General features: G+C 44.3%; 1 protein-coding gene across 8 annotated transcripts; it reads left to right on the plus strand.

The window, feature by feature from the left end:
* The first annotated feature begins 1,302 nt into the window (after positions 1 to 1,302).
* On the plus strand, positions 1,303 to 25,816 carry CAPN10 (calpain 10). Of its 8 annotated transcripts, XM_075938133.1 has the most exons (15): positions 1,303 to 1,434; positions 2,501 to 2,577; positions 2,666 to 2,867; positions 5,334 to 5,465; positions 6,100 to 6,296; positions 9,023 to 9,240; positions 9,810 to 9,951; positions 12,614 to 12,780; positions 15,066 to 15,349; positions 17,148 to 17,350; positions 19,027 to 19,079; positions 19,197 to 19,282; positions 20,880 to 21,079; positions 22,619 to 22,664; positions 24,382 to 24,831. In XM_075938133.1, the coding sequence occupies exons 3-15, from the start codon at positions 2,724 to 2,726 to the stop codon at positions 24,487 to 24,489; spliced, it is 1,980 nt and encodes a 659-aa protein (XP_075794248.1). In that variant the 5' UTR covers positions 1,303 to 1,434; positions 2,501 to 2,577; positions 2,666 to 2,723; the 3' UTR covers positions 24,490 to 24,831. The 8 variants fall into 8 exon arrangements, with proteins under 8 accessions (XP_075794248.1, XP_075794244.1, XP_006138506.2 ...); XM_075938129.1 differs by having other exon boundaries at positions 1,307 to 1,434; positions 19,027 to 19,282; XM_006138444.3 differs by lacking the exon at positions 24,382 to 24,831 and adding an exon at positions 24,839 to 25,816 and having other exon boundaries at positions 1,308 to 1,434; positions 19,027 to 19,282.
* The last annotated feature ends 1,274 nt before the right edge of the window (positions 25,817 to 27,090 follow it).

Raw genomic sequence — 27,090 nt, forward strand, 5'->3', positions numbered from 1 at the left:
TCTAAAATCTCTTTGCCCTAGATAAATTGCTCCAATTGTTAATTAACCTTTGTTGCTTAAAAAAAGTGCCTAATTTTAGTCTAGCTTTGGATTCATACTGTGCCTTTTTCTGCCAAATGAAGGCGTTATTTGCTGTCAGCAGTCTCTTACCCATGCAGTGTTTGCAGGAGCAGCCTGAGACCATCATTGTATAAGTATCTGAGCACTTTCCAGTCATCTATTATGCAACATGACCAATCTCTGTCAGAGTGGTTCTCTCATCCTTTCCCTAAGGAGCAGGTGTGGGAAGTATGTGCACTGTAGTGTCTTTTTATAGGCTTTCTTTTTTAAAAAAAGTATGTATTGCTATGTATTTCTGAGAGAGAAAGTGGGTCAGAGAAACACGCCTGCACTGGGAGTAGAAAGTGGTGAGGTTTGTGGTGTCCCGAGGGAGGGGGGGAGAAAGTCCTCTCCTGCACAGACAGGCCGGACCCTTATTTTAGAGAATGCAAGTGGGTCAGAGGAGTAGAACTGTCATCTTGAAGCTTGAGGTGGGATGGGAGCAGTTCCAGGAGCTCCCTCTGCTCCTTGCTAGGCCAGCTAGTGCAGAGGGAAACAGGAGCAGCCAAACCCCTTATTCCATCCCTGTTGCGCACAGAGGGGAAAATGGAGGGGAAGGCCCCATCGTTCGTGGTCTCGCCTTAGCTTTCTTAAGAATGGCTTTGAGTGGCTGAGGAGAGAGGCTCCCAAGGGAAGCCGGGTTAGTCTGCCACTTTAAAAACAAACCAGACGCAGTACTACTCGTTCTTTAAAGATGTTTGTGAGGAGAGAGCTCTGCCTGCAGCAGCAGCACTAGGTCCCAGCGGGTCACTCATTAGAGGGCTGGGGTTTCTCCTGCCCAGGGGAAGCTGGCTTCAGGCCAGGCTTGAAATCACGTCCCTCCTGCAACAGGACCAGGCTCGAGTTTCCAGCGGGGCTGAGAGTGGAGGGGCTCGGAGGAGCTGCCCCCTGCCCTGGCTGGTGCTCTGGGCTCCCCTTAGTCGAACGCGGCCCCGCTGCCGCCTCCCAGCATTTGCGGGGCCGAGCCACCCGCCCGCAGCGCCCTGGGCTCCAGGCTGAAGTCCGGCGGGGCGCTCGGCTGCCTGTGCTGCTCCCCCGCGCAAGGGCTGGCTGGACACGTGCTGCAAGCGACAGCTGTAGAAATCCTCCCGGCTCCGCCGCCACGTGGGGAAAGCCCAGGAGCCAGGCACGCTGGGAGCTGTAGTCTTTCTGCTCCGCGGTGCATGCTGGGATCGGTAGTCCCCTGAGCCAGTGGCGGGGAGCTGGGATCGTAAGTCTGCCGGGAGGGGTTATAATTGGTGTTCCGGTGCCACGTGCTCCCGTGTTTGCCCCTGATTGGCTGATAGTCGAGTCGGCTGTCACTGGAGTGGGTAGAGCGGCCCGAATGTTGCCCAGGTAACGGGTCGGCAGCTGGTGGGTCCCGGCCGGGATGGCAGCTGGGGCCCGGCTCAGGGGGCTGGGAGGCTGTGGGGGCCACGGGCTGTATGGGGGAGGGGCTTGGGAGGGTGGGTGTCTGTGGGGGAGGGGTGTGGGAAAGGGGCTGGGAGGGGGAGTGTCTGTGGGAAAGGGGCGTGGGAGGGGGAGGGGTGTGGGGGAGGGGCGTGGGAGGGGGAGGGGTGTGGGAAAGGGGCTGGGAGGGTGAGTGTTTGTGGGGGAGGGGTGTGGGAAAGGGGCTGGGAGGGGCTTGGAAGGGGGAGGGGTGTGGGAAAGGGGCTGGGAGGGTGAGTGTTTGTGGGGGAGGGGTGTGGGAAAGGGGCTGGGAGGGGCTTGGAAGGGGGAGGGGTGTGGGAAAGGGGCGTGGGAGGGTGAGTGTTTGTGGGGGAGGGGTGTGGGAAAGGGGCTGGGAGGGGTGTGGGAAAGGGGCTGGGAGGGTGAGTGTCTGTGGGGGGCTGTGTGGGGGAGGGGGCCATGGAGGGAGGAGGCAGGTGCGTTGGGAGGGGTCTAGGGAACGTTGAAATGGGTGGGTCTGAGAGGGCAGGTGTCAGGGGAGTCCTGTGGGGAAAGGTTCTGGGAGGGCAGGTGAGGAGGAGTAAGGGGTGTGAGGAGGGGTTTGGCATGGCTGTGCCTGTGTGGGAAAGGGGGGAGCTGGGGACGGAGTTCTGTGTAAGAAAAATCTAGACAGATCTCTGGAGAATGTGTCTGGGGAGACTGGTTTGAGAGAGATCTATGAAGGTGGAGTCTGGGTTGGCATGTAGTTGGGGAAGGGTCTTGGAAGTTTTAGGAGAAGAACTTTAGGGAGATATCTGGCCAGGGATGTGCAGAGAAAGGCATTAACAAATACCTTTTGAGACCGTAGCCCGAGCAGTAGCAGGTGTCTGTACTCCCAATAAGGTTTATCTCTCTCTCATTCTTCTGTCTAGCTTGGCCTGTAAGTTCGTGAGGAGATTACTTAAATGAGAGGAAGGGTCAGGCTGCACTGGGACAACTACTCAGACTGATGTGTTTGTTTGGTTTTTTTTAGTATTGGATTCTACAGGGCCTGCAACTGAATTTAAGTACAATTTCAGCTAACATGGTTCAAACCCCTAAGTGGAAATGGTTAGTGACTTTTTACTTGTGAGTTTACCAGCCTTATTCACCCACTTCCAAAATTATGAGTCTTGGTTCATTTTAATTTGTATTGCAGATTTCAGTTGGAAACTTGAAGTCTTGGAAGTGTCGACAGAGCGTCAGTTGTGTTGAAAATGCTGGGAGATGGAGTGCCATCAGCTACAAAAGAAAATCTTTACAAAGACCCCACGTTTCCAGCAAGTGACACCTCTGTCTTTTTTAACTATTCCACCCCACTCTCACAATTCAGAGGGGAGATTTCCTGGCTGAGACCTCAGGTGAGTTTTTGAGATGTGATAGCTTAATGGTTTAGCAAAATTTGACTTTCCATTAATGAGTGAATGGCCTAGTGTTCAGTTATCGTTTCTAGTAGCTTCAGAGGGGTAGCCGATTTAGTCTGTAACTGAAAAAACTTAAAAAACAGTGAATAGTCTAGCAGCTATTAACAAAACAAGTAGATGGTATCATGAGCTTTTGTGGGTACAGTCCACTTCTGGGATGTTAGTGCATAACTGAATAGTCGTGTAACCACATCAAATTTTAGTGGTTACATGACTATTTGATAGTCCCTGCAGGTGGGGCTGGTAGCCAGTGTACTCTTGGTCCCACTCCCGGGGTGCCCCCTGCCACCCTGCATTGTGTCTCTGATACAGAGGCAGCAGCCCCTCTCTGTGGTGGGCCTAGTCTCCCCACAGACAGGAGCTGCGCCGGCATCCACAGAGCAACCTCTGTCTGTGGAGAGCCTGGGCCTGCCACGGACAGAGGTTGCTCCATGGCACCTCTCCTGCCCACCCTCCCTGCAATGTTGCCTCTGATAGGGGCAGCAGCATGGGAGGTGGGAGATGGGAGGAGGGAGCGAGGGCGAGCTGTAGCCAGTGTTCAGAAGGAGCCAGTTTAAAAAGCCATAAGCATCAGCCCCACCTGCTTCTGCCACTGCCTCTGTGGGAGGCAGTGGGAATGGGGCAGGCAGCTCTCTTGGTTTGCACATCGAGGCTATGTCTAAATCATGCCCGGTATTTCTGCACATCAGCTGAATTCTCATGCAGATTCTCATCATCTTAGATATTGATTGCAGAAAATCTCTTGCCTTGATAAATGCTATTTGCCTCTCCCATATCCATTCAGAGCACTGCTGCAAAGATTATTCTTCTAGTTTGGCACTTCAGTGATGTCACCCCTCTCTTTGAATCCTTCCTCTAGCTCCCCCTTCCTTGTCTCATCAAACATAAGCTGCTTGTTTTCAGTTTCAAAGGCCTTCATACCTATCTCCCCTCAATCATCTCTCATTTGGTACTGAGATGTTGATGCCGATCTCCATAGCCCATTTGTTACATTTTCAAACTAACACCTTTGTCCTTTCTCCTGTGTTTCCCCTCATTCTTGGGAGCAGTGCACCATAAGGACTGCAAAACTACCTAATTACTTTCCTTTGCTGACAAATACCTGACAAGCTAGCTGCTCGTGTGCCAAGACCATTGTCTGCTGAGACTCATTGTTTCCTTGTACTCCCTTATTGTCTATATCTATCTGTTGTTTCTTGTTTTATATTTAGATTGTAAGCTCTTTATGGCAGCAACCCTCTCTTTGATCTTTGCTTATACAGCGTGTAGGACAGGGGAGTCATGGACCATCATGGTCCATGACTGGGGCTCCTACACCTTATGGTAAAATAAATAATAACTAATAAGCTTATTTCCCCGAGTGCAGTGTGGGGCTTAGCTAGCCAAGTTGAAAAGAAGCAAAGCAGCAGCTTAGGAGAGCTAATGCATTCATTTTTCTGCCCTCTGTAACATTTACAAGAAACGTGAAGGGAGACCCATTTCTTAATTTCGGCATATCAGACTAACTGGTTGTTTTGCAGTTTAGATCAGTAGCTTGCTTAACAATGTCAAAATGAGTTTTCCTTGTCCAGACAAAATGTTTTTTGTATTGGGATGCTGAATTCTTTCATAGCTTGTACTCCTACTAATTTATCTCAACCTTGCTTGTGAATTGTGACCTGCACAGCTACTAGGGAATAGGGGTGTGAGCATATAACCATGTAAACGGTTAACTGATAGGCCTGGGCTTATTGGGTAATGTTCATGGTTACACACAGAATCCCGTTCTGCTCCTGAGGAGCCAGCTGCCACCCTGTGCTGATGCATCTGTATCAGAGGCAGCAGCTGGCTCTCCAGGAGTGGGGCTCCAGACGGGAGCCGGTGCATGCTGGGAGAGGCTGCTGCCCTGCGCTACTGTCTCTGTATCAGAGGCAGCAGTGCAGGGCTGCAGGCGGGAGCTGGTGTCTTTCAGGGAGCTGGCTGGCACCCCACGTGGCTTTCTCTGATACAGAGGCAGTAGGCAGGCAGGAACCAGTGCACGCCAGGAGTTGGCTGCTGCTGCATGTAATTGTGTAACCACTTTTTAACATCCCTAATATAGAGTGGATTAATTTCTCTCTTTGTTCAGTCACTCCTTTGCGGAGATTGTAAAGCGTAATGTCTGTTAATGACGATGGACTCTTATCTACAAAAATCTGGACTGAGACCTGCTAAACTTATTTCACACAGGTCACCTACTGAATAGTCATACTGTAACAACTGTCAGTCAGTGCTTATCTGTGCTGGTTTCAAAAAGGAAGGAAAGGTGTAAGGCTCTTTATTGTGTTAACTATCTCCTGAGCCATTCAATCCCACAGTACAGACTTGTTTGGCTTCTCCTGCATGACAGTTGAAAAAATAAATCTTAATGCTTCTTTATTTTAGGAAATTTGTTCTACTCCTCGATTGTTTTCAGATAGTCCACAGGAGGTGCAAGTGAAGCAAGGGATTTTGGGAGACTGTTGGTTCCTGTGTGCCTGTGTTGCATTGCAGAAGAGCAAATACTTGCTAACTAAGGTATAGAAAAGTTTCTTGTAATGTTTTATGTCCTAGCAGAGTCTCCTGTATGCTCCATTAACATTTTTATTTTTCCCTATCCTCTTCCAACGCAGTGAGATTTCTAAGATGGTACTCTGATGCTCTGGCTTTAATTTTTGGTGTGTTATGACATACTTGTATCTATGCTAAGATGTAGAATAGCTAGAATTGACCTTGTTTTAAGTGGTGGCTTCCTGAAAAGAAAGTCTGTTTGTCTCGATTTTAGGAATGTTACATTTTGAATAATCAGCTAATCGAGTAGTCGATGGAGTTTCCATCGACTACTCGATTGGTCGATAAGGGGGAGGTAGGGCGCTTGCTATAGCTGCCCACGGCTCTTACTATATTTAAAAGGCAGAAGAGCAAGCGTGTTCCCACTGCAGTGCTTCAGCCTTTGAAATGTAGCAAGAGACCTACAAGGGCAGCAGTCGGAGTCTGACCTTTTAAGCCAGCTCCCCGCAGCTCCGGCTCCTCCCCTCCCGCACCTTGCTGAGGTGGGAGGGGAAGCGACTAGTTGAGTTACTACTTGATTATATGATGAGCTTATGCTTATTGGCTAGTGGACTAATCGCTTACATCCCTACTTGATTTTGCTAATATTGTCTTCTCCCAGGTAATCCCTCCAGGTCAGCCCAGTTGGACAGATGAGACGTACACAGGCTGTTTCACTTGTCAAATCTGGCAGTTTGGACATTGGGTGGAAGTAACCATTGATGATCGCCTGCCTTGCCTTGGGGGAAAACTCTGCTTCTCCCAGTGTCAGAGAGAAGATGTGTTTTGGCTTCCCTTACTGGAAAAGGTCTATGCCAAGTATGTAAACTTCTCTGGAGGAGGTGACTTAAATTGCAGTAATGAGGAGCATGTCTTCTACATAGTGTTTTGTTTGATTTGATTTCATTTCTGCCACGTAGGCTTCCAGATCCCTCTCTATGACTTGAGCTGTTTATGTTTTACTGAATAGAGACTGATAATTGCTAGGCTTTTTTCCTATATTAGATTCTGTAGAAGTCCAGTATTTTCCAGGATCACTCAGATACAGTTCTGCTGTCACATAGAGTGAGATTTTCTTACTGAAAGGAATTGTGAAATAATAAAAAAATAAGAGTTTTTAAATTAGGGATGTAAATATTCATTTAAAAAGTTAACTGGTTAAACAGTATAATTTTAATCGTTCAGTCAGTTAACCAGGGTCCGGACAGCCCCTTGAGGGCAGGGAGCTCTTCTGGCCCAGCTTTCGGTGGGTGGGAGGGGGCTGTTTTGACTGGGGCCCTGCTGCACTACAGGTGAAGAACTGTTCTGGTCTCGTAGGGTTCTGCTGGCTGGTCCTCAGCTCCTGCCCCCTCGGGTCTTCCAATTAACCGGTTACCGGGTAAGCATTGCTAGTAAGGCTAATGCTTACCAAGTAACTGGTTAATTGGTTAACCTTTTACAGCCCTAGTTTAAATGATCCTGCAACTGATAGACTGCAGTGATGCTCAGTTAGCTATTAGCTGCAGATTGCCTACTTTAGTCAGACAAAAGAAAGTTTTCCCTGTTGCATTATTTGAAAAGATTAAGGTAGACATCAAGGGTCAGATCGTGAGCTATTTTAAATATGTATTGCTCGTGGGAAATCATGAAGCTACGCCATTTTATGCTAACTGATGCTCAAGCCCTGAATATTTTTTTCTTTCTCTCATACTGTTGCCTAACCATACCTGGCCACTTACTTGTTTGTTGGCTTTGTCAGGAGTTATGGACCTCGAAATATTCTTCTTCTTGTTATTTTATGTTTGACAGTAGGGCCATTGTTTTATAAAACAAAGCAGAAAAATACTATCTCAGCCCAGTCTATGATGCAGACCAACCAAACAGTTTAGAGACTAATTGCTTAGGATAAGATGGACACCAGACTGTTAGAACATCTTAGAGAAGGGTTTGTTTAGCCCCCAGCAAAGGACAAACACCTTTTTAGGTGAAGTTACTCTCATCTAGCTATAGATACGCAGAAGTTAAGGTACGTGTTTCTGCAAAGGCACCTTTGGCACATTAACTTTTCTTTTTACCGTGGATTTGCCAGGTCAATATTTTTTGACCATTTCATACAGAAATCGTATGAATCTGGCTTAATACTTTTTCTGTGTGTTCATGTACTCTGCTTTATAGTTACTGCAAATAATAACGCATCCTCCCTGACCCCACAAAATAAAACAGCTGGGAGAAAAAAGCTAGTTTGAGCATGCTTAGCAAACAACGAATATATTGAGGGGAAGTATGTTAGAAACGTTATTTTCAAAACATTATCAGCTATGTTGTGCATTGTGAAGGGCGATTAAAATCCGAAGATGATGAGATGCGAGTAACAAGCCGCGAGCAGTTTCTGTACAGAAAAGGATTGTACCAAGCTTTCCATAATGCAGTGGGATGTCATCTTTTTCTTCCTCTTCTCCTATCTAATCGGGATTGGCTAGCCTGTCAGTCTTTCCAGGTTGGCTGGGCCAACACTCACTCCATATCGACTCTATCCTCTCATACACAGTCTATCAACCATTTCCTTGGCTATCTTCTTGTTCTCAGCCAGTGTATTATAGTCCCAAATGCCCCCTTTAAAATATTCCCTTATTCATCTTTCAGACATGCCCACACCGTCACAACTTCCTCTCTTGCAGCTTTAGATCTTGGTCTGACTCCTGATGTCATCCTTCCACACATGTTCCAGCAGTGTCTTCTCTCTCACTCCCTCAAACATCTCATTTCAATGGCTTCAGGTCATTTCAAGTGCCTCTGTTTGAAAAGTAATATACTAAACACTGGTCCATGGTGGAGCCCAACCGTCACCTCAGAATGATCTGTTACACTGGAGTAATGGGGGGGAGCGATTTTTTTCCTTGTGTCATGAAACTATCATACAAAACCATCACCATCTGGACAGGGCCATCTGGTACCTCACAGAATCACAGCCCGGGGCACCAGCAGTCACCTAGACACTTTGTTGAATATGTGACGTGTCTGATGGCACTACATCAGGGGCGAGAGCATGTTCACAATCCGGCCCTGGAGATGGAGTGCCATCACCCCCACTCCGTTCCATGGCACTCCGTCCCCAGAGGGATGTGGTCATGGGGATTACCAGGGAGGTCTGGCGTGGGGCAGCAGTAACAGTTGGGCCCCTTGCGCTCCTGCAACTGCGGGGAGTGCCGAGGGGCATGACCACTGCTATCACCCCCTGCCTGGCCCTCTGGTAATCCTTGGGTCCGCATCCCTCAAGATGGGGTGCCAAGGGCGTGGGGTGGAAGGGGCAGGGCTTTGGGGATGGGTTTGGACATGCCCCCTGGGCCACAGGGTTTCCCAGGCTGGATTACAAATATGCTCTGGCCTTTAATCTATGCGTTTGAGATCCCTGCCCTACATCTTCTATAGCCACAGTGGCACCTTTTATTTCATATTAACATTAGGCTCTCAATGGGGACATGTGTCATTAAAATAAAGACAGAACAATATTCATTTTAGGAGTAAAGTTTGAAGTATGTGCCACTGTTTCTTTTTTGTTTTTATAGGGTGCATGGGTCTTATGAGCAGTTGTGGGCAGGGCAGGTGGCAGATGCTTTAGTTGACTTGACTGGAGGTCTAGCTGAGAGATGGACATTAACAGACCCTGGAAGAAGCATGGAAAGAGAGAGGACTGGTAGAGTTCTGGAGAAGATGGTATTTAGGAGACTGATGAACCTGAAGGAACGGTGCATGATAAGTTGCTCAGTCCTCAGCTCCAGGCAAGGTAATATGGACGTTCTAGAGATTCTTAAACACAGCAAAGCCAAGTAAACCATATGCTTCAGAAAACAAGGTAACCAGCAATTTTGTCCTATAATAATTCAGCTGCACTAATATTTTGTGACTTTAAATTCTGCCACTGGTGCTTCTTGATTTAATTGTTTTGAAGATTGGAGAAATGAAGACGTAAGAATGCTATTCAGGCTTAGGGTAGGGAAGCTAATTTATCATGACTGGCAAATCCATGAGGGAAAGCAGTGCTTCAGCACCGCTGCTCTGTGGATCCTCAAAACCAGCTCGTTTGTATGTTTTTAGGTATTTTGATGGTCCAGATTTTTTTTCTTCAATCTTCTCTTCATAGATACATGAATCAGAGACAAATAACTGCTTGCGTGCAGTGTGGGCTGCATGTTCATCCATTGTGTTTACAGACAGAGCAGTGGATTTGTAGCAGCTTTCTTGAGTAGAAAATGAATCTCTTTCACAACGGGTGGAGCATTTACTTCCTCTTGTCTTGAAAAGGAATGCTAGCTAGTTTTCTGCCTACTAACGATGGCTATCTTTCCTGCACAGGTGCCAGTGAACTGGGAGAATTTCATGCCTTTATTGTCATAGATATGCTTCATCTCTCCAGAGTCTCGGGCAAGGAAATCATCTTGCTACGGATACGAAACCCTTGGGGGAGGCGGTGTTGGAAAGGACACTGGAGAGAAGGGTAAAGGGCTTGTTTTCATTTAGAATATTCTTTTAAGGTACTTCCATGAAAATGTATTTACTGTTTCTGAGCACACAATGTAACACTAAAAGTAACATTCCTAATAGGCAACCACAGAGGAGAGTTTATGATAGTCTTGTGTTGTAAAACCTTTTTCTGAGTTCAGTATACAATAGGAATGTTATAGGATAACTGTTTACATGGTTAATTGATAAGCCTGGGCTTATCAATTACCATTAATGGTTACATGCAGGCTTCTGCCCTGGTCCCAGGAAGCCAGCTGCTGCCCCACATTGCTGGCTCTGTGTCTAGGAGCAGGAGCCGGGAGCTGGTATGCGCTGCTTCCCGGGGAGCTGGCTGCTGCTATGCGCTACAGGTGCATGTAATGGCTGAAATTTTTAGCAGTTACACAGTTACCCAATTACAGTAAACTTCCGGTGCCAGAGTATCAGATATGCCAGAGTACCGGAAGGGGGGGGTCGGCGGGGAACTGCGCAGCATGAGAGAGGGCGGTGCTGCAGGACCAACCCTGCAGCATCCCAGCTGCTCTGCCCCCGGCTTCCCCCAAGTCAGCCGCTGGTCAGTTTCAGCAGCGCCGTTCAGGTAAGGGGCGGCACTAGGGGACCAACCCGGCAGCACTCCAGCTGCTCTGTCCCCGGCTTCCCCAAGTCCGCCGCCGGTCAGCAGTGGCAGACTTTGGGAAGCCGGGGGCAGAGCAGCTGGGGTGCTGCTGGGTTGGTCCCGCAGTGCTGCCCCTCACCTGAGCGATGCTGCAGGACCAACCCGACAGCACTCCAGCTGCTCTGCCCCCGGCTTCCCCAAGTCAGCTGCTGGTAAGTTTCAGCAGCAGCGGACTTGGGGAAGCTGGGGGCAGAGCAGCTGGGGTGCTCTGCCCCAGGGCTTCCCAGGTCCACCACTGCTGAAACTGACCAGCGGCAGATGTGGGAAAGATGTGGGCAGAGCAGCTCCAATTGTCCGGCTGGCCGGAACACTTCCGGGTTCCAGACTATCAGGAGTGCCAGACCACTGGATGCCGGTCAATTGGAGTTTTCCTGTACCCGCTTTTTAATGTCCTTATTATACAACATCATGGTTCTTGTTGTCTTAATTTTTTGAGCCTTTGGGTCTGGAAATCTAGATTTCCAAATACATGCTATGTTGATAGGAAATGTGGTTTTTGGTGCTGGGGAGGAGGGATACATGGGTTATAGAGTATTGAAATAAGCCATAAATCCAATGTCTAGTCAGTCTATGATTTTTGGTATATAGAAAATGTATGAATTTGTGCTCTTAGGCTCATGATATGAAGGGATTGTGCAAGTTTGCTTTTGAGGCTGATGACTGAAAAGTGTTCACCCACAGGTGATATTGTGCTTGTCTTTTTATCATATTTCTGTATGGGTTCTGAGAGCATAATGGCTGTCTCATTTCTCCTACATCAGTGGTTTTCAACCTCTTTTTCATTTGCAGACCCCTAAAAAAATTTTGAGTGGCATTGTGGACTTTCTTTGGAAATTCAACCTGTGGACTGCGGGCCCCTCCCATAGAAGTCTTAGATTGACTGAATGGAAGTAAATTATAGATGTTGCACATGCTCAACGTGGCATTTGATATAGCAGGGTGCTAACGGTGGACTTTTATGATGATGACAACATTTTCAGGTTTTGATCACTAGGTGGGGGTATTCATGTACCTTTGATCAGAAAAACAAAATGCCTTTTCTGGGATCTGAAATTTTATTTTCATAGTCACTTTTTCTGGACCTCTTAGACATAGTCCACAGATCACAGGTTGAAGACCACTAACCTAATATATATTTTGTGACTGGAAAGGTGTGTTAAATGAGTCACTTCTCCTTGAATTATGTATTCATTGGTTATGCTAAACAATCTGTTCCACCCTGTATTTAACAAAAACGAGGAAATCTTGGTTGCATAAAATATAAAGGAAGACACATGTCTTGCCTCCAAGGACTTAAAGTAGTGCCCTGTTCTATGAAGTGCAGAGTGTTTTTCAGTATCAGTGAAGTTAATGGGAGTTGAAGGTGCCCAGCAATTAGAAGGACTATTAGTTGGTGAGGCAGATCTTCAACATTGTAGTAACTTGGTAGCCAACGTGCTAAAAATATCTCACCCAACTGCTCTATGGAAATAGTATGTTGGTGATATAAGGGGCTACATAAGTGGCACCAAAAACCCTTCTAAAACAGTCATATTTGATGTTATTTGTTGAATCACTGGTTTGTGTTTGGAGTTCTGTTTTCCACTTCCTTTTTCCATCATGCAAAACTTCTAAAACCTGTGGGGTTTTTTTTTAAACAATAAACAAACATAGAGGTACTTTGCACATTGTTCAATGTTCTTCATTGTAAGTAAATTAGCTATTTTACCTGGAGGCATGTTCCATAATCCCTCACTCTCTGATTTGGCTAGTTTCTGGTCTTCCTTTGCGGAGATTGCCTTTCTGTAATATCTGTTTCCAGTCCCAATTGATGAATAACTAGAGGAAGTGTTGTATGGATGAACACAACAGTAAAATGAAAATGAAAAAATGCCATGTTTTTTCTCATTAAACACCTCTTTTTCATTGAAGATTTTTGTTGGACTCTATTGGGAGTCTGAGCAAAAAGCCTAGATATAGACTTTTGTGCATTTTTTTGCAGTGGTCAAGGGTGGAGCCAATTGGATCCAGTAGTTGCTTCAGAATTGCTTTCCCAGATCCAGGAAGGAGAATTCTGGGTTGAGGAGGAAGAGTTTTTCAAGGAATTTGATGAGATTACCATTGGGTTTCCAGTCACTGAAGAGGGACAATTTCAGAGCCTCTATACAGGTATTATGCGGACTAATGTTCCCTCTAATTTTTTCTGTCTATGTGCAGAATAAATTTTATGGGCACTGTGGCATGTGTGAATGTGCACGTCCAGTAGAAACTCATGTAGCTGGCCATGGGCACTGCTAATTATCTGGGTGGCATTTGAATCTCTCCTGGGTGGCTGCCCAAGTGCTTAGTGTACAGGGAACACCTACTTGTGGACAAAGGAACTATTCTTAACAAATCAGATTGGTTTAATAGGAAAGTCTGATTTGAATTAAAAAGGGCCAACAGTAGATTTGTTTAGCATTAGGCCTTTGGGGTTTCCAATTTTTAATTTTTTTTTTTTATTGAGTATACGTGTACGCTGGGACTGGCCCCTTCTTGTTTGTTAAACTAAACTTACTAACTTTCTGCTTTCTCTATGTTTCTCTGATTGACAGGAAAAATCTGCTTCCTTATTTTCCAATGATTTTAAGAGTTGCAAAGCTGTGTTCCTTCCAATTTATGTGCATGTGCAGAATGAATTTTCTTATGCACCATTATGGAGATGATGCGTAACACATCACCTCCATATTGGTGCACATATCAGAATTCATTCTGCATATGCAGGGTGTGTGACAGGGTGGAGACGAGGAGTTTGGAGTGTGGAAGGGGGCTCAGGGTTGGAGTGGAGGGAAGTGAGGGCTCTGGGTGGGGGTGCAGGCACTGGGTTGGGGTTGGGGATGAGGGGTTCAGTATGCAAGTTATCCTGTTGAGAGAGGACTACTCTTGGCCCTCTCTCACTGCAACAGCTTGGGGCCGGGTGAGACCACCACGGTCACAACAGGTCCATTCCTGGGTTGGGACTGGGATTCCTCTCCCCCAGCTGCAAGTCTATGGACAGGTCTATGCTGGGGTTGTCAGGGAGAGAGGGGCCTTTCCTCTGCCAAAGCCTTGAGCCCCTACATGAGGCTTAATCAGCACCTGCATGGCTGCACAGCTTAGAGGAAACTTCGGTTGTAAGTGAATGTGGTTATGCCAGCCTCAGGAACTCATGTACTTTGAGGCTCTGCTGATCTCTCTGATGCAGAACTGTGCTCTGAAATCTCATCCATTTAACAAAACGTTTCTAACTCTTACGGTTAAAGTGCATGCTCCATGCACCATTCAGTGCAGCCCAGGCATCAGGAGGTTTGCAAGTGGTAGCTGGAGCTCAGCTCACAGGCGGGAGGGGGCAAAACGGAAGTGTAAGCTGTCAAGCTAGTTGTCTGGAGAGCAGTGCAGTAGCTGAGGCCTGGGGAGTTAAGTTGCTGATGCCACATGAGGGGAGAGTCTGGTTCTGAATTGGGTTGTCTGAGCAGCACTAGAGGAACAGAAGCTTGGGGAATGGAGCCGGGTTTACTTAATCCTGCCTCTGTGTAGGAGACTGGACTTGATGACTCCTCAAGGTCTCTTCTGCCCTTCATTTCTATGGTTCTGTGCTTTCTCCAAGGAAAGACTAGTAATTAGCATTTTGATCTGATTTGGCAGAACATGTAAACACGTTTGTAAGTCAGTTCCAGTTCACCAAAGTATTAAATTATGTGCTAATATCTAAAATAGGCACTTAGGTGCTTTGAAGAATGTAGATTGTTTGCTGAATTAAGGTCATGTTAACTAAAATATTAGCTCTCCCCCTCCTCCATACTTCCAGTGGTGTAGGTGTCTCACTTACACATTCTTCCCACCTCAAGATGATGTATGGAATAGCAAACTGTAATTCTGACGTATGCATCAGCCTATGTTTGCAGATTAGATGATCTGTATCTAGGTTATTTTATGGTTCTTGTTTCCTCCAGTAACTTTTATAAAGTATTTAAAAGCAGAAGTATCAGTATTTTACTCTCTTCCCTCCCTGCCTGTGAGTCTTTCTTGTGTCCCTTACTGCTAGGAGGAAAGAAGGAGATTGCACAGAAGTTTTTAAGCCTTTCATTTTAGGCTGAAGAATTGTGTGCTATGTCTGGCCCCTTGGTGCGGGGGGGGGGGGGGGGGGGTAGTGCTTTCCTGAAGAAAATTGTATTGGGGAGCCCTGTATCCAAAAGAGAGACAAGTTTGAGATTTCAGACTTGTAGAAATAGTTCTGTATATGACCTTTAATTTAAGGATAAAGTTCCTTAGTTTTCCACTCTGACTTGGATTTCAGATCTCTTGAGATACTATGGCCATGAACATTCACTCGCAGAAAGTGGCATTGCCACAGCAATGCTTTCAGTCTGGGGACTGAAGCCACAAAAATGAATTGTTTTCAATGGCTAATGCGTGGTACCTTTTTTCTTTATTAGAGCAAGTGCTGAGTCATACACAGCACCTGTGTGGATCCTGGGTGAAAGGCCAGTCTGCTGGTGGTTGCCGTAACAATAGCAGCTTCCCTATTAACCCCAAGTTCTGGCTGAGGATATGGGAGCAGAGTGAGGTCTACATTGCTCTTCTGCAGAAACCCCGGAAGTACAGTGCTGATTGGGCTGGAAGAATTCAGAATCTGACCCACTTAGCAGAGGAAGGCCCATCTCTGACTGAAGGCATTCAAGGGAAGAATTACCAGGCAGTGGGACTGCACGTCTGGAAGGTAATTGGGGGTAACTCCTCAAACTCCTAGCTGGGTCAAGAAGAAATGTTCCTGGAACCACAGGAAGATCTGCCATAATCATTCATTTGCTATAGCAATTCCATGAGTTAATTGTTTATAAAAGTCAGGGGTGTAAAAGACCTATTAGATGACTCTTCCCATATCACAGGGTCATTCCAGGATTGTTGCCTACAACACATCTATCAGTGCTTTATTCAGGGTATTTTAAACAGTCTAAACAAGGAAGCTTCCACTAATTCTCTTTGGAGACTGTTCCACTGTCAGTACATTGCAATATTAAAAAGTTTTTCCTGATAATCTGCCTAATTTTTCTTTTTCTTAATGTTGGTTCCTTTCTTATAGTTCAGCCTCTTGTACTAGCCTAAGAGGTTCCTCTCTTGTCTTGGTGTTTACACCCTTCACATGTTTGTATGCTGATCTATACCCTTCCCTTAATTATCACCTGAAAATCTTTGTTATTTTTTTCATAAGTCAGTCCTTTCACCACCCTACTTGTTTTTGTTACTTTTTACTTCATGCTTTTCTGTTTAATAATGTGTGTACACAGAATGCAACACAGTATGCAATAGGAAGAACACTAATTCTAGAAGTGTCAAGTGCAGCTAAAAATAATTCTGTTCACTTATATATGCAATGTTGTGCAACTCTGTTTTGCATACTCAGGCTGTCATTGAGGTGTTCAAAAACTTCACATATGTGTTTTTATGCAGGCAATTATGTATTGATCAATGCCTCTTGGTTCATTAATATCACGTCACTTCCACATTTAGTTTGCTCTATGAAAATCTCTTTTAATAGTTTTTTCTTGACTTTTGTAAATAAGAATATAATTAGTAGTGGATGAAAGCTTATTTTACTGATGGGGAGGCCAAACTCAAAATAGGAGTAGTATTTCTCTCTTAATTACCCATTAGTTCCCCAAAGATCTCAGTTACACTTTGTTACACCTAAAATGTTGCAAAAGAATTAAAATGTTTGCCCTTCACTGAAAATATTTCTTTTCAGCTGACATGTGGCAGACAGGTTTCCAGCCTGGGTCTGAATTGCTCCAGTCTACTCAGTTCTTTTATTTTGAAGAGAGCAAATTAAAGCAAATTGTTTTCACTTTATTGTTTTAAAGAACAGTTAAAAGCACCTCACTTTACATGCTAGACTCTGAGCTTATTAGGTGTGTCTGAGTTTTGTGTTCCTGTGGGCCAATTTCTCCGGTGAGGGCTCTGAGGCATGCTGGATCTGCTTTGAATGGGGCCAGTTTGTATCTCATGCCCCCAAAAGCAATTCTACCTAGGACAGATTTCTTCCTGTGAACTCCTAGGATGAATATCCCAGAGTAATACACTGTGACCTTTTGAGGTGATGGAAAGTGCTATGCCTGGTTTGCTCTGTTGGCTGATGCATGAGTGACATAGTGAACCATTTCCCTGCATTTACCTGACCCTTTTTTGCCTCCTTTCTGACATTAAGTTCCACAGGGAAGCTATGTGGCAGCAGGGACTACAGTCCCCAGTGAAATTCTGTCGAGTATCTGCTCAAGGGCGAGACAGATTTCATTCCCCCACCCCAGAATGCTCACCCTCCCAAGTGCTATCCTGATTTGGATCCTTTGAGACAGGGTTGGAAATAACTCTACAATGCGCATGATCTGCCAGGTGGCAAAGCACACACTCATAGTGCTATGGGCTTAGGGTTTGTTAACTGAATATATGATCCCATTTAATTTTGCTATAATTTTGTCAACTTTCCTATAATGCTATGCCATGTTATGTGTCTATTCTAGGTGGAGAAGAAGCGGTTTAATCTGCCCAAGACTCTTTCTGCTCCTCCAGTTGTAGGAACCATTTGCCATTCTTATGACAGAGAAGTACATGTGCGCTGTGACCTTGCCCCTGGTTATTACCTTATTGTCCCTAGCACCTTTCTGAAGGATGCAGAGAGAGACTTTCTGCTTCGTGTATTCTCAACAGGGAGAATCTGCCTCAGGTATGTTAAAAAAGGAAGAGACCTAGCAAACCCCCTGAAAACATTGCAAACAGTTTATGTAAAGAGTATGCCCTTGATGAGGGCTTGATGTGACCTGAACTACAGTTAAGGGAAGCCCATGTAAAAAGGGTGTTAATTCTTTTGAGAACAGGTAATTCGTGTGGCTGCTTAATGTGCACCTTTCCTAGCTTTATGATTGGGGGTCTCAAGCTGCTGAAATCCTTCCCTTAAAGTATCTGGGGGTGACGATCTAAATCTCTTTTTGACCTGAGAGAGAGAGAGTCTGGAAAAAGAGTACCCTTTTCAGAGGTGAACCGGTGTAGTTCTCCGTAGTGTGTAGTTTGTGGAGAACATACTTCATCCAGAGTCTGGTGTGTCTTATACAAGAATCACATTGCTGCACAATTACTTCAAGCATCAGTACATTTTGAATGTTACACAGTTCTGTGGAGTTCTCGCTTCATCCAGGGTAGATGTCTTTTGGAGCTCTGTGGGCAGTGGAGAAGGACTCTGGGAGCTACATTGTTTTTGTATTTTCCTCTTTTCTTTCTCCCCCTGATCTGTTGGGGAGGAGAATTAGGGAAATTTAAATGCAAAAATATAAATTCATGGAAAATTAAGAAACTAAATACATCATTGATAGGGAATTGAAAAGATAAATTTAATCAATTAGCGAATATAACCCGCATCCATGTATTACCCGCAGTTTTTCTACTTTATTCCCCAAAGATCTCAGTTACACTTTGTTACACCTAAAATGTAAAATACATAAATAAATTAAATAAAATTTTTAAAAAATTAGATTACCCACGGATGTAAATAACCCGCAGAGACTTCTGCTGCCTTCATAAAAAGTGATCTTTGATGCCGCGGTGGGAGATGTGGCCGGTGCAGCAGCTCTGGGCACTTAAGCAGCAGCGCCGAGGTGAGGAGGTAGAGAGCAGACACAAGGCGATGGCCATCCTGCTGCCAGAGAGCTGGCTGGCCTGCGGGAGGGGAGCCGTGCTCACACCCAGGCCCACCCCGCGCAGCTGCAGCCAGGCGCCACCCACCCTCTTCCAGGCGGGGGGAATGGAGAGTGCAGTGCAGGCATGCTGGAAGCTCGTCAGACCCACCCTGTCCCCCTGCAGCGGAGCTGACCCAGTTTTATTGGGGGGCTGGGAAAAGCCACTTAGGGGAACTGATGTTCCCACGGGGACTCCAAGGAGTAAAAATCAACATGTAAAGATGCGGACATGTATACCCCGCGGGGCCGGGGGGTTGTAAAAATGTGTATAACCTGTGGGTTATATTTGCTAATTTACAGTAACTAGTTCAGCATGTTGTATTTTCTATTGCTATTGCTTAAATACATATTAATGTGTGTATACTTTAAATTGACATTGTGCAATTTGGCCAGATTAAAGGTGCTGTCAGGATCTTAAGTTTTACTTTATTTTCTCTGTTCTGCAAATGTTCAGATTTTGCATTTAATTATATGTGATGATTAGATTGACTGTTACTGGGAATGCTTGACTGGCAAGCGTTTGCATTTTTTTGACATGTATTTTTCATTAATAGTATTTCCATGATTGCTCAGCTAGGATAGTGAATTGCATGGAGGGATGATGAATTGCAGTCATGGAAACCTTTCGCATTTCGTGCACTAGTTTTCCTTTCTGTCTTACATTTGACAGTGAGATAAAACCACCACCCGCTGATGCTGCCCTCTGTGAAGAGCTCTCACCAGGTGAATGGGAGACTGTGCAGCTACAAGGATGCTGGAAAAATGGCCAAAGTGCTGGAGGTAGCAGGAACTTCCACTCCTTCCATACCAATCCCTGCTTTCCCCTCTCCATCCCTTTAGAAACAGGAGAGCGCAACGTGAAAGTCACCCTCCGCCAGCACTGTCAAGATAGCAAGTTTCGTCCAATAGGGTTTCATATCTTCCAGGTATAATTTACCCCAGTCAATGTGATTGTTTCATTTACACGAATAAACAAAATTCATAATTTATTTAGGTGCCTTTTACCTTGGAGAATGGGAATGCAGCCTATAAATGATCCCTTTTGGGCCCACACAATTAGACATTTGAGCTAGATTATTTCACAGGTATAGTAGAGCTTAAGGTATAACAATGAATGATTTGATAGCATAGCAACCACATTTCTGATTCCACTGAACCAGGATATGACAAGGGTTCAGAAGTCATGCAGCAGTCAGTACTTTTAGATTTTCTGTTCATTTGAAGGGTTTTATTTAACACTAAGACTGTTGCTAGTTAACAATTAATGGTTCACAATCATGCTGGAAAGGCATAACAAGTGGGATACCGCAGGCATCTGTTTTGGGACTGGTTCTGTTCAATATCTTCATCAGTGATTTAGATGATGGCAAAGAGAGTACGCTTATTAAGTTTGCAGATGATACCAAGCTGGGAGGGGATGCAACTACTTTGGAGGATAGCGTCATAATTCAAAATGATCTGGAGAAATGGTCTGAGGTAAATAGGATGACGTTTAATAAGGACAAATGCAAAATACTCCACTTAGGAAGGAACAATCTGTTTCACATAGACAGAAAGGGAAGTGACTGTCTAGGAAGGAGTACTGCAGAAAGGGATCTAGAGGTCATAGTGGCCCACAAGCTAAATATGAGTCAACAGTGTGACGCTCTTGTAAAAAAAGCAAACATGATGCATTAACAGATGTGTTGTGAGCAAGACACGAGAAGTCATTCTTCCTCTCTACTCTGCGCTGATTAGCCCTCAGTTGGAGTATTGTGTTCAGTTCTGGGCACCACATATAAAGTAAGATGTGGAAAAATTGGAGAAGGTCCAGAGAAGAGCAACAAAAATGATTAAAGGTCTAGAAAACATGAGCTATGAGGGAAGAGTGTGAAAGAATTGGGCTTGTTTAGTTTGGAAAAGAGAAGACTGAGGGGACATGATAGCAGTTTTCAAGTATCTAAAAGGGTGTCACAAAGAGGAGGGGGAAAAATTGTTCTCTTTGGCCTCTGGTGATAGGACAAGAAGCAATGGGCTTAAACTGCAGCAAGGGAGGTTTAGGTTGGACGTTAGGAAAAACTTCCTAACTGTCAGGGTGGTTAAACACTGGAATAAGTTGCCTCGGGAGGTTGTGGAATCTATATCTCTGGAGATATTTAAGAAGACACCTGTCAGGGATAGTCTAGACGGTGCTTGGTCTTGCCATGAGGGCAGGGGACTGACTTGATGATATCTCAAGGTCCCTTCCAGTTCTAGTGTTCTATGATTCTATGTATGAAATTGCTCACTTTTTTTAAAGTGAGCGGGTTTTTTTCATTTGTGCACAGGTGCAAATAGTTCGAATATTTGGTGTCTGAAATTCAATCTTGGTGAATAGGTGTGAAACCCACCTTCTAAAATATTTTTTTCTTGTCTGTTAAGTGATCTTGAGCAAACAGGGTCATTATATGGAATAAGGTGTGTATTTGACTGGGTGGATTTTTTAATGGATCATACTGGTTTGTTTTAAAGGTGTGAGATCTGAAATTATTTTAATTTCTTCAGGTGCCTAATAGCAGTTGGAAATCACACACTTCTTCTTTTCTGCACTTGGAGCCACTTGTTAGCTGTGTTCCTCATTGCTACTCACAGGAAGTGAGCCAGCTCTGTAAACTCTCTGCAGGGAATTATGTAATTGTACCATCAACCTACTTGCCTAATACTGAAGGCAAATTTACAGTGATCATAACAACCAAAATAGACAGGTAAAAATATATAGCTATGTGTTTTTAGGTTTCTAAATTCATATGTAGAAAGCCATAGGACAACACTACATGATAATTCATAATAGTAATGTTTCCATTTTGATTATAACATCTTTATACCAGTATCACAGATTGTCTGTCTCAAGGGATCTCTTCAGCCACATTTTGTGATTGCCATAAAGCCAGCTGAGTACGTTCTTTACCTCTCAGGGGTACATGCCCGTTCTCTCTTGGGACTAAGGGTTGCCTACAACTACTTGTGACCGGGCCCTTTAAGGGAAATAGGGCTAACTTCATCTATGCCATAATTACTAGCCCCTCTTGTGAGGTATTAGCCTCATGAACACTTGGCCACAAAAAGTCTGAGGGTATGTCTAGACTACATGGCTCTGTCGCTAGAGCCATGTAGATTAGTTTACAGTACTAGACATACCCAAATGAAGGGGCGATTTAAATAATAGCCGCTTAAATTTAAATGAAGTGGCTGCTGCGCTGTGCTGATCAGCTGTTTGGCGGCACAGCGCTGTAGTCTGGACGCTCCGCGGTCAACATCAAAGGCGTTTGTCGACCTCCCCAGTAAACCTCATCCCACGAGGCATAACGGGGAGGTCAACAAATGCCTTTGATGTCGACCATGGAGTGTCCAGACTACAGCGCTGTGCCGCCAAACAGCTGATCGGCACAGCGCAGCAGCCATTTAAATTTAAATGAAGCGGCTATTATTTAAATCGCCCCTTCATTTGGGTATGTCTAGTAAACTAATCTACATGGCTCTGGCAACAGAGCCATGTAGTCTATACATACCCTGAGAGAACTGAGAGAGAAAATCTGCAGGAAGTAGCAGGGGTGATTGGTGTGGGGGCAACTGTCACATACCTCCTTCCCACGCTACCCAGGGAGAACTGGGACAGTGCCCCTTTTTCCCCAGGCCCCACCCCACCCCTTTTCCTTCCCCCAAGCTTTCTCCTCTGAATGACAGCTTGGAGGAGTAGAAGGGTGGGGGCTGGCAATGGCAGCAGGGGTCAGGCCCCCTCACACTCACTGGCAGTGGCAGGGGAAGAAAAGCTGCATGACTTCACTCCCCGGGCTCCTTCCTGTGTTGCAGTGCTTCCCATTGGTGAGTGCAAGGGGCAGTTCCTGTCCTCCCCCGAGTCACATGTCTGGGAGCTGGGGGGAAGAGGGGGGAAGTGGAGATGCATTGCTCCATTTCCATCCCTCACTGCCAGTGAGTATGAGGGAATCTGACCCCTGCTGCCAGCGCCAGGCTCCCCCGTTAGTCCTCGGGCCACCCAGAGACTCTGGCCCCTTGCCCCTCCTGCCCACAGTGTTTTGGGGGAGCACATATCCCCTTTGCCCCCACCTCGTGCATCACCAGTGGGAAGTAGGTTAGGACTGTGAGGGGCTCTGATATAAGGTCTGTAGAAAGTAGGGAGGTTGGGTCTCGAAAACACAGGTAGAGTTTCCTGGGAGATGAGACAGTAGGAAATGAATAATGGTTTGCACTAAAGTAATTGTTTTCTTCTTTTTCTTTTCAAATAGGAAATGCATTCAGAGCCAGGAGACCCTTGGACAAATATTGCAAGAAGTAGGTGACATTGAATTTATCAGTGGCAGTCAGATTGAGGTACTTTGGAAGACAGAGAGGCAAACACACAAACTAGCTAATTTTTTTGTGCCAGAGACTGTGCAAGACAGGAATTTGAAAGTTCTGATTCCACTCTGAAGCTGACTGTTCGATCTTGGGCACATCAGTAAACTTGTCTGCATTTTTCTATCTGCAAAGAAACAAACAAACATAATTAGGGCTGTAAGTGACTAGTTGACTATCCAATAAGCATAAGCTTATCAGATAGTTGACTAGTGATGCAACTAGTCACTCCGCCCCCCCCCCCTTCCTGCCTCTATTAGAGGCAGCAGGGGGGGCACAGGAGCCAGTGCTGGGGGGAGCCATCTTAAAAATCAGTTCCCCCTGACACCATCTCTGTGGGGGGCAAGGGAGGTAGAGACATTGCAGGAAACAGCGTGAGTGGTGACCAAAATAGTCTTCTCCCTTCATATGATCATCATCATTCTTACCTTTTTACTGCTACATGAAATACCTTTCCCCACCCTATTGGATGTTTAGGCATTACTGCAGTGTTTAGAAACTACTACTACTAGAAGTACTAGTACTATTAACAATACAAGAATAAATGGGGAAAAGAGAGGAGAAGACCTGGAGGTGATTGCCCTACACACCTTAAAAGGTCTACATTTGTGTTTGCTTTTACACACTATGGTATAATGATAATTCACCCTGGGCTATGAGCTGTTCTGGCCAAGTTAATGCAACATATTCAACATTTCACTTTTTTTTCTGCACATACTGTTGTTTCAGACTTTGGAATGAGTTCTCCGTTCCTGGCATTTATGATATTTTTATTTGAGGGTGAGAGAGCTCCAAAAATATTAATTTTTTGCAACCATTTAAAATAAAATCTTGTATTTTAGATCAGTGTGTGTTCTTGATAACAGTATTTACTTATTAGGCAAGACAGATACCAACCAGATACAATCTTGAAGATGGAAAGGGGCACACACTAAAAACAGGCAAACAAAAAACACCCACACATCACACCAGATATTAGTTGGCTCACTAATTTTCCTGCTCTAGGTTTTGTTGACCCATGACTATACTTTATCAGCAAAACCACACAAAAACCCAAATCAGGACTTTCTGTATTTCACAGAAATTGGAGCTGGAAAAGACATATATGTACGTTTATAATGGTAGTTATTACTTTAGAATCTAGGAACTATAAACTAATTAATATTAGCACTTCCATTCCTTGTTCATTATTCATTTCATTCTTGGGTAAGATTCTTGCCTGTCTCTGGCAAATGTTGTTACTGAGAGATGGGCCTATCTAGAGAGACAATTCTTACATTGCTTCCTAAGGGTAATAAGACTTGGGCCTACCCTACTGCCCAGTGGCAGAGTACACAGCCAGTGGCCATCCCCAAAGAATACCCTACTTCAAACCTCGGACAATTTCAGTTTGGAGGTGACAGCCCCAGTCACCTCATTGAGTGCAGCTATCAGGGTAAGATACTGGAAGAGATGATCTCTGAGGAGTTTAACAAGTCCTACCTGGGTGAAGATTAGAAAGACTAGGACCTAGAAGCAGTTCAGGTATTTGAAGGACATCCAGTGGAGAGCATAGACCATTTTTGTGATGTGGTTTTGTTAGCCTGCCTCACCTAGAATATCAGCCGCTGTGTGTTAACTAAAGCTTTTGTGTGTCCTTCCTGCTCTGTGCCAGGTGGAGTGCACTGCTGTAGTTCAGCCTGACGGAGATGGAAACATGGCTTACTGTGCTGGCTCTCCATCCAAAAGAAAAGTTGTAGACTCCTTGTTAGTCGAATATTAAAGCATTTTTGGTTACAGCTGCTGTTTGGTTGAGTAGGAGCGGTGACAAGGCCACTAGCATCATGAGACCGTCCCCTTTCCTCTGAGCTCCATTGCTTTTCATTCAAGTAGTTGTGTGTCTCAGGCACTGGGACAAGTGGAAAATAGAACAAAGAGATCTGTAGAGCTGATGCCACTGGTGTACTGCATTGTGTATATTTATGGTTTCTATATAGTCTGGTTCCAGATTACACTGAAGTTACAGGGTTTGCATTACTGTCTTGAGGCCATGTAAATGTATCAATTTAACAAAAAGAGAATGTGTAATGATATTTGGCCTTAATTCCTGAAACTTTCTTTTCTCTGTCTAGCTAAGGCCAACCTTTCCCCCCCTGAGACTGTTAACACATTACAAAGCTACAGATTGTAACCTATGAAATAGCTTCAACTCAGCCTCTTCTTGTAGGTCTCCTTTACAGCTGTGATGAGAAGGTAATGTGGAATTCTTGCATCAACATCATAACAAACAGTGGAGAGACAAAAGTCTGATGTCTGGATAGTTTCAGTTTGAAATGAAGTAACCAGAAAGTATGCTGAGCCCAGTGGTTTTCCATTCCTCCTGACTGCCAGCCAGGTGATGTCTGCTCTGTAAAAATACCTCCTTAATAATGTTCTTCCTGATGAGCACTTGTCTTCCCTGTGTGTTTTACAACCAGCAACATACAACTGGACTTCTTGTTATACCTCAGTTCTCCAGAAATATGGACAAAGGATATGTGAGCATATAATTCAAGCTGCAGTTTTAAAATTAAAACAGTAAAAAATATGATCTGCATATACATAATGAAAGACTATTTGGTGAAAAATATCAAGTTTACAGATCAACCTCAGGAGACTAGAGGAGAAGAGGAGGAGTATATGGAAAAGAAACGTTGAAGTCCCCTTTTCAGGAAAGGAAGACCATAAGAGCCAACAAAGTACACTGGAATAGGGATAGACAAGGTCTGTAATCACTGCCAATCTTATTACTGAGCACTTTATCATGGGCCCTGCTACTATTTGTCATGAAACTGTAAGTTGGAAAAGAGGAATTTAGGTGAGTTTGTCTTGCACCATTTGAACATCTGGGTGGAAAGAGAACAATGACTTTTGCAAAGCTGCTAGTTTGATAATTCATACAAGACAGTATTTTTGTTACTGATACCCAGAATGTTTTCTGAGAGAGCTCCTCTTACTGTAGCATACCATGAGGTTAACAAACTCTTCTTAATTGCTGTTAAAACATTGGTTACTTAAGTGTGGGTTTTTTAGATATTGTATTTTCTGTAATAAAAGAAAGATGATATTAATGAGTTTACAGTGTTTTCTGTTAATGTAATTGATCATTTCAATCTCTTTAGGTTTCTTTAACCTTTATGGTGCAGCAAGCATTGCAATCTTATAGAGTCACCTGATTTCCATTAAGTGGGTGTTGAAAAGCAGATCTTGAGAATTTGATTCCCTTCTTACCTGATTTTACAGCAGATTCACATGCAGAATAATACTTTCAGTTTCAGTTTGCACTCCAGAATCTTACACTTTTTCCTATTGAACTTCAGAAACTGAAAAAACTAGGTTCCATGTACTGGAGCTGAAAACAACAAAACCTTTTCGGAAGTGGAATCGGTCAGGGGCTATGCATTTTGTTGAGCTCAATGGATTGGGTACCCAACAAAATATAGTATCAAATGCACCAAACTCATAATTTGCATAGAATGATGCCATATTTATGAGTGTCCCCTCCCAGCAAAATAGAGGTAATTTTATCTAATTTATCAAGTTCTCAACAGTTCAGTGACCTCCTTTGAAGTAACCAATAGAAGAATGATGTTCCACTCAAAAGAAAATGGAGTTGTAAGAGGAAATGAGGGATTTACAAAAACAAAAGCTAGTTCAAGATGCTATGATTGATATAATAAAACAGATGAATAAGCAGTTTTGAAGAGACAGTACACATCTCACAAGGAAAGAAGGCATATGAAAAGAATCTGACACTAAAGTTACATGTCACATTACCAAAACTAAAGGGATTTTCAAAAGAACAGCGATTTTGAGAGGAAATGAGAGGACCTAATATTTCAGGTGTACACATGCTTAACTTTATTACTGTGACTAGTTCCCCAAGAGAGAGTAAAAGGAAAGGTGCCAAAAGTGCATTGATAGTCCTTAGATTAAAAACATGTGCAATTAACTTTGAAAGAAAGAAGTACATGGAAGTTCAGTTAAAATTAAGCATTTTTATTGCATCTAGACAATTGTGCAGCAAAGGTGGGACTGAATCATCAGTTCATATAATGCCATTTCATGTTCTGCTGTTTTTGACATTTAAAATACAGTTCAACACCTTACTAGTACATTGAGCAGGCATCTCTAGTAAGCTTTGCATGGTAATGCGGACTTTCTAAAATACCTTAGCTAATTCACCCCTATCTTTACCATGTAGAAATAGTGTAGATAAATATTTTCAATAGATGTTACTTTCCACTTGTGTACAGTGAAGAGCTCTTGATTTTTGGCAAATGCATTTATTTTTTAAAAGTTAAAATTTTGCAGGTCTGTGTTCCTAAATAAAAACATCTCCGGC

The sequence above is a fragment of the Pelodiscus sinensis genome, chromosome 10 (genome assembly GCF_049634645.1).
Source record: "Pelodiscus sinensis isolate JC-2024 chromosome 10, ASM4963464v1, whole genome shotgun sequence".
NCBI lineage: Eukaryota > Metazoa > Chordata > Testudines > Trionychidae > Pelodiscus > Pelodiscus sinensis.

What these genes read in the sequence shown, in the direction of transcription:
- CAPN10 (XM_075938129.1), top strand. Translation starts at nt 2,724, where the DNA reads ATGCTGGGAGATGGAGTGCCATCAGCTACAAAAGAAAATCTTTACAAA. An exon ending in AGTCCTCAGCTCCAGGCAAG is followed by an intron (nt 9,241 to 9,809) that starts GTAATATGGACG and finishes TTTCCTGCACAG; the next exon opens with GTGCCAGTGAACTGGGAGAA. An exon ending in ATAACAACCAAAATAGACAG is followed by an intron (nt 21,080 to 22,618) that starts GTAAAAATATAT and finishes CTTTTCAAATAG; the next exon opens with GAAATGCATTCAGAGCCAGG.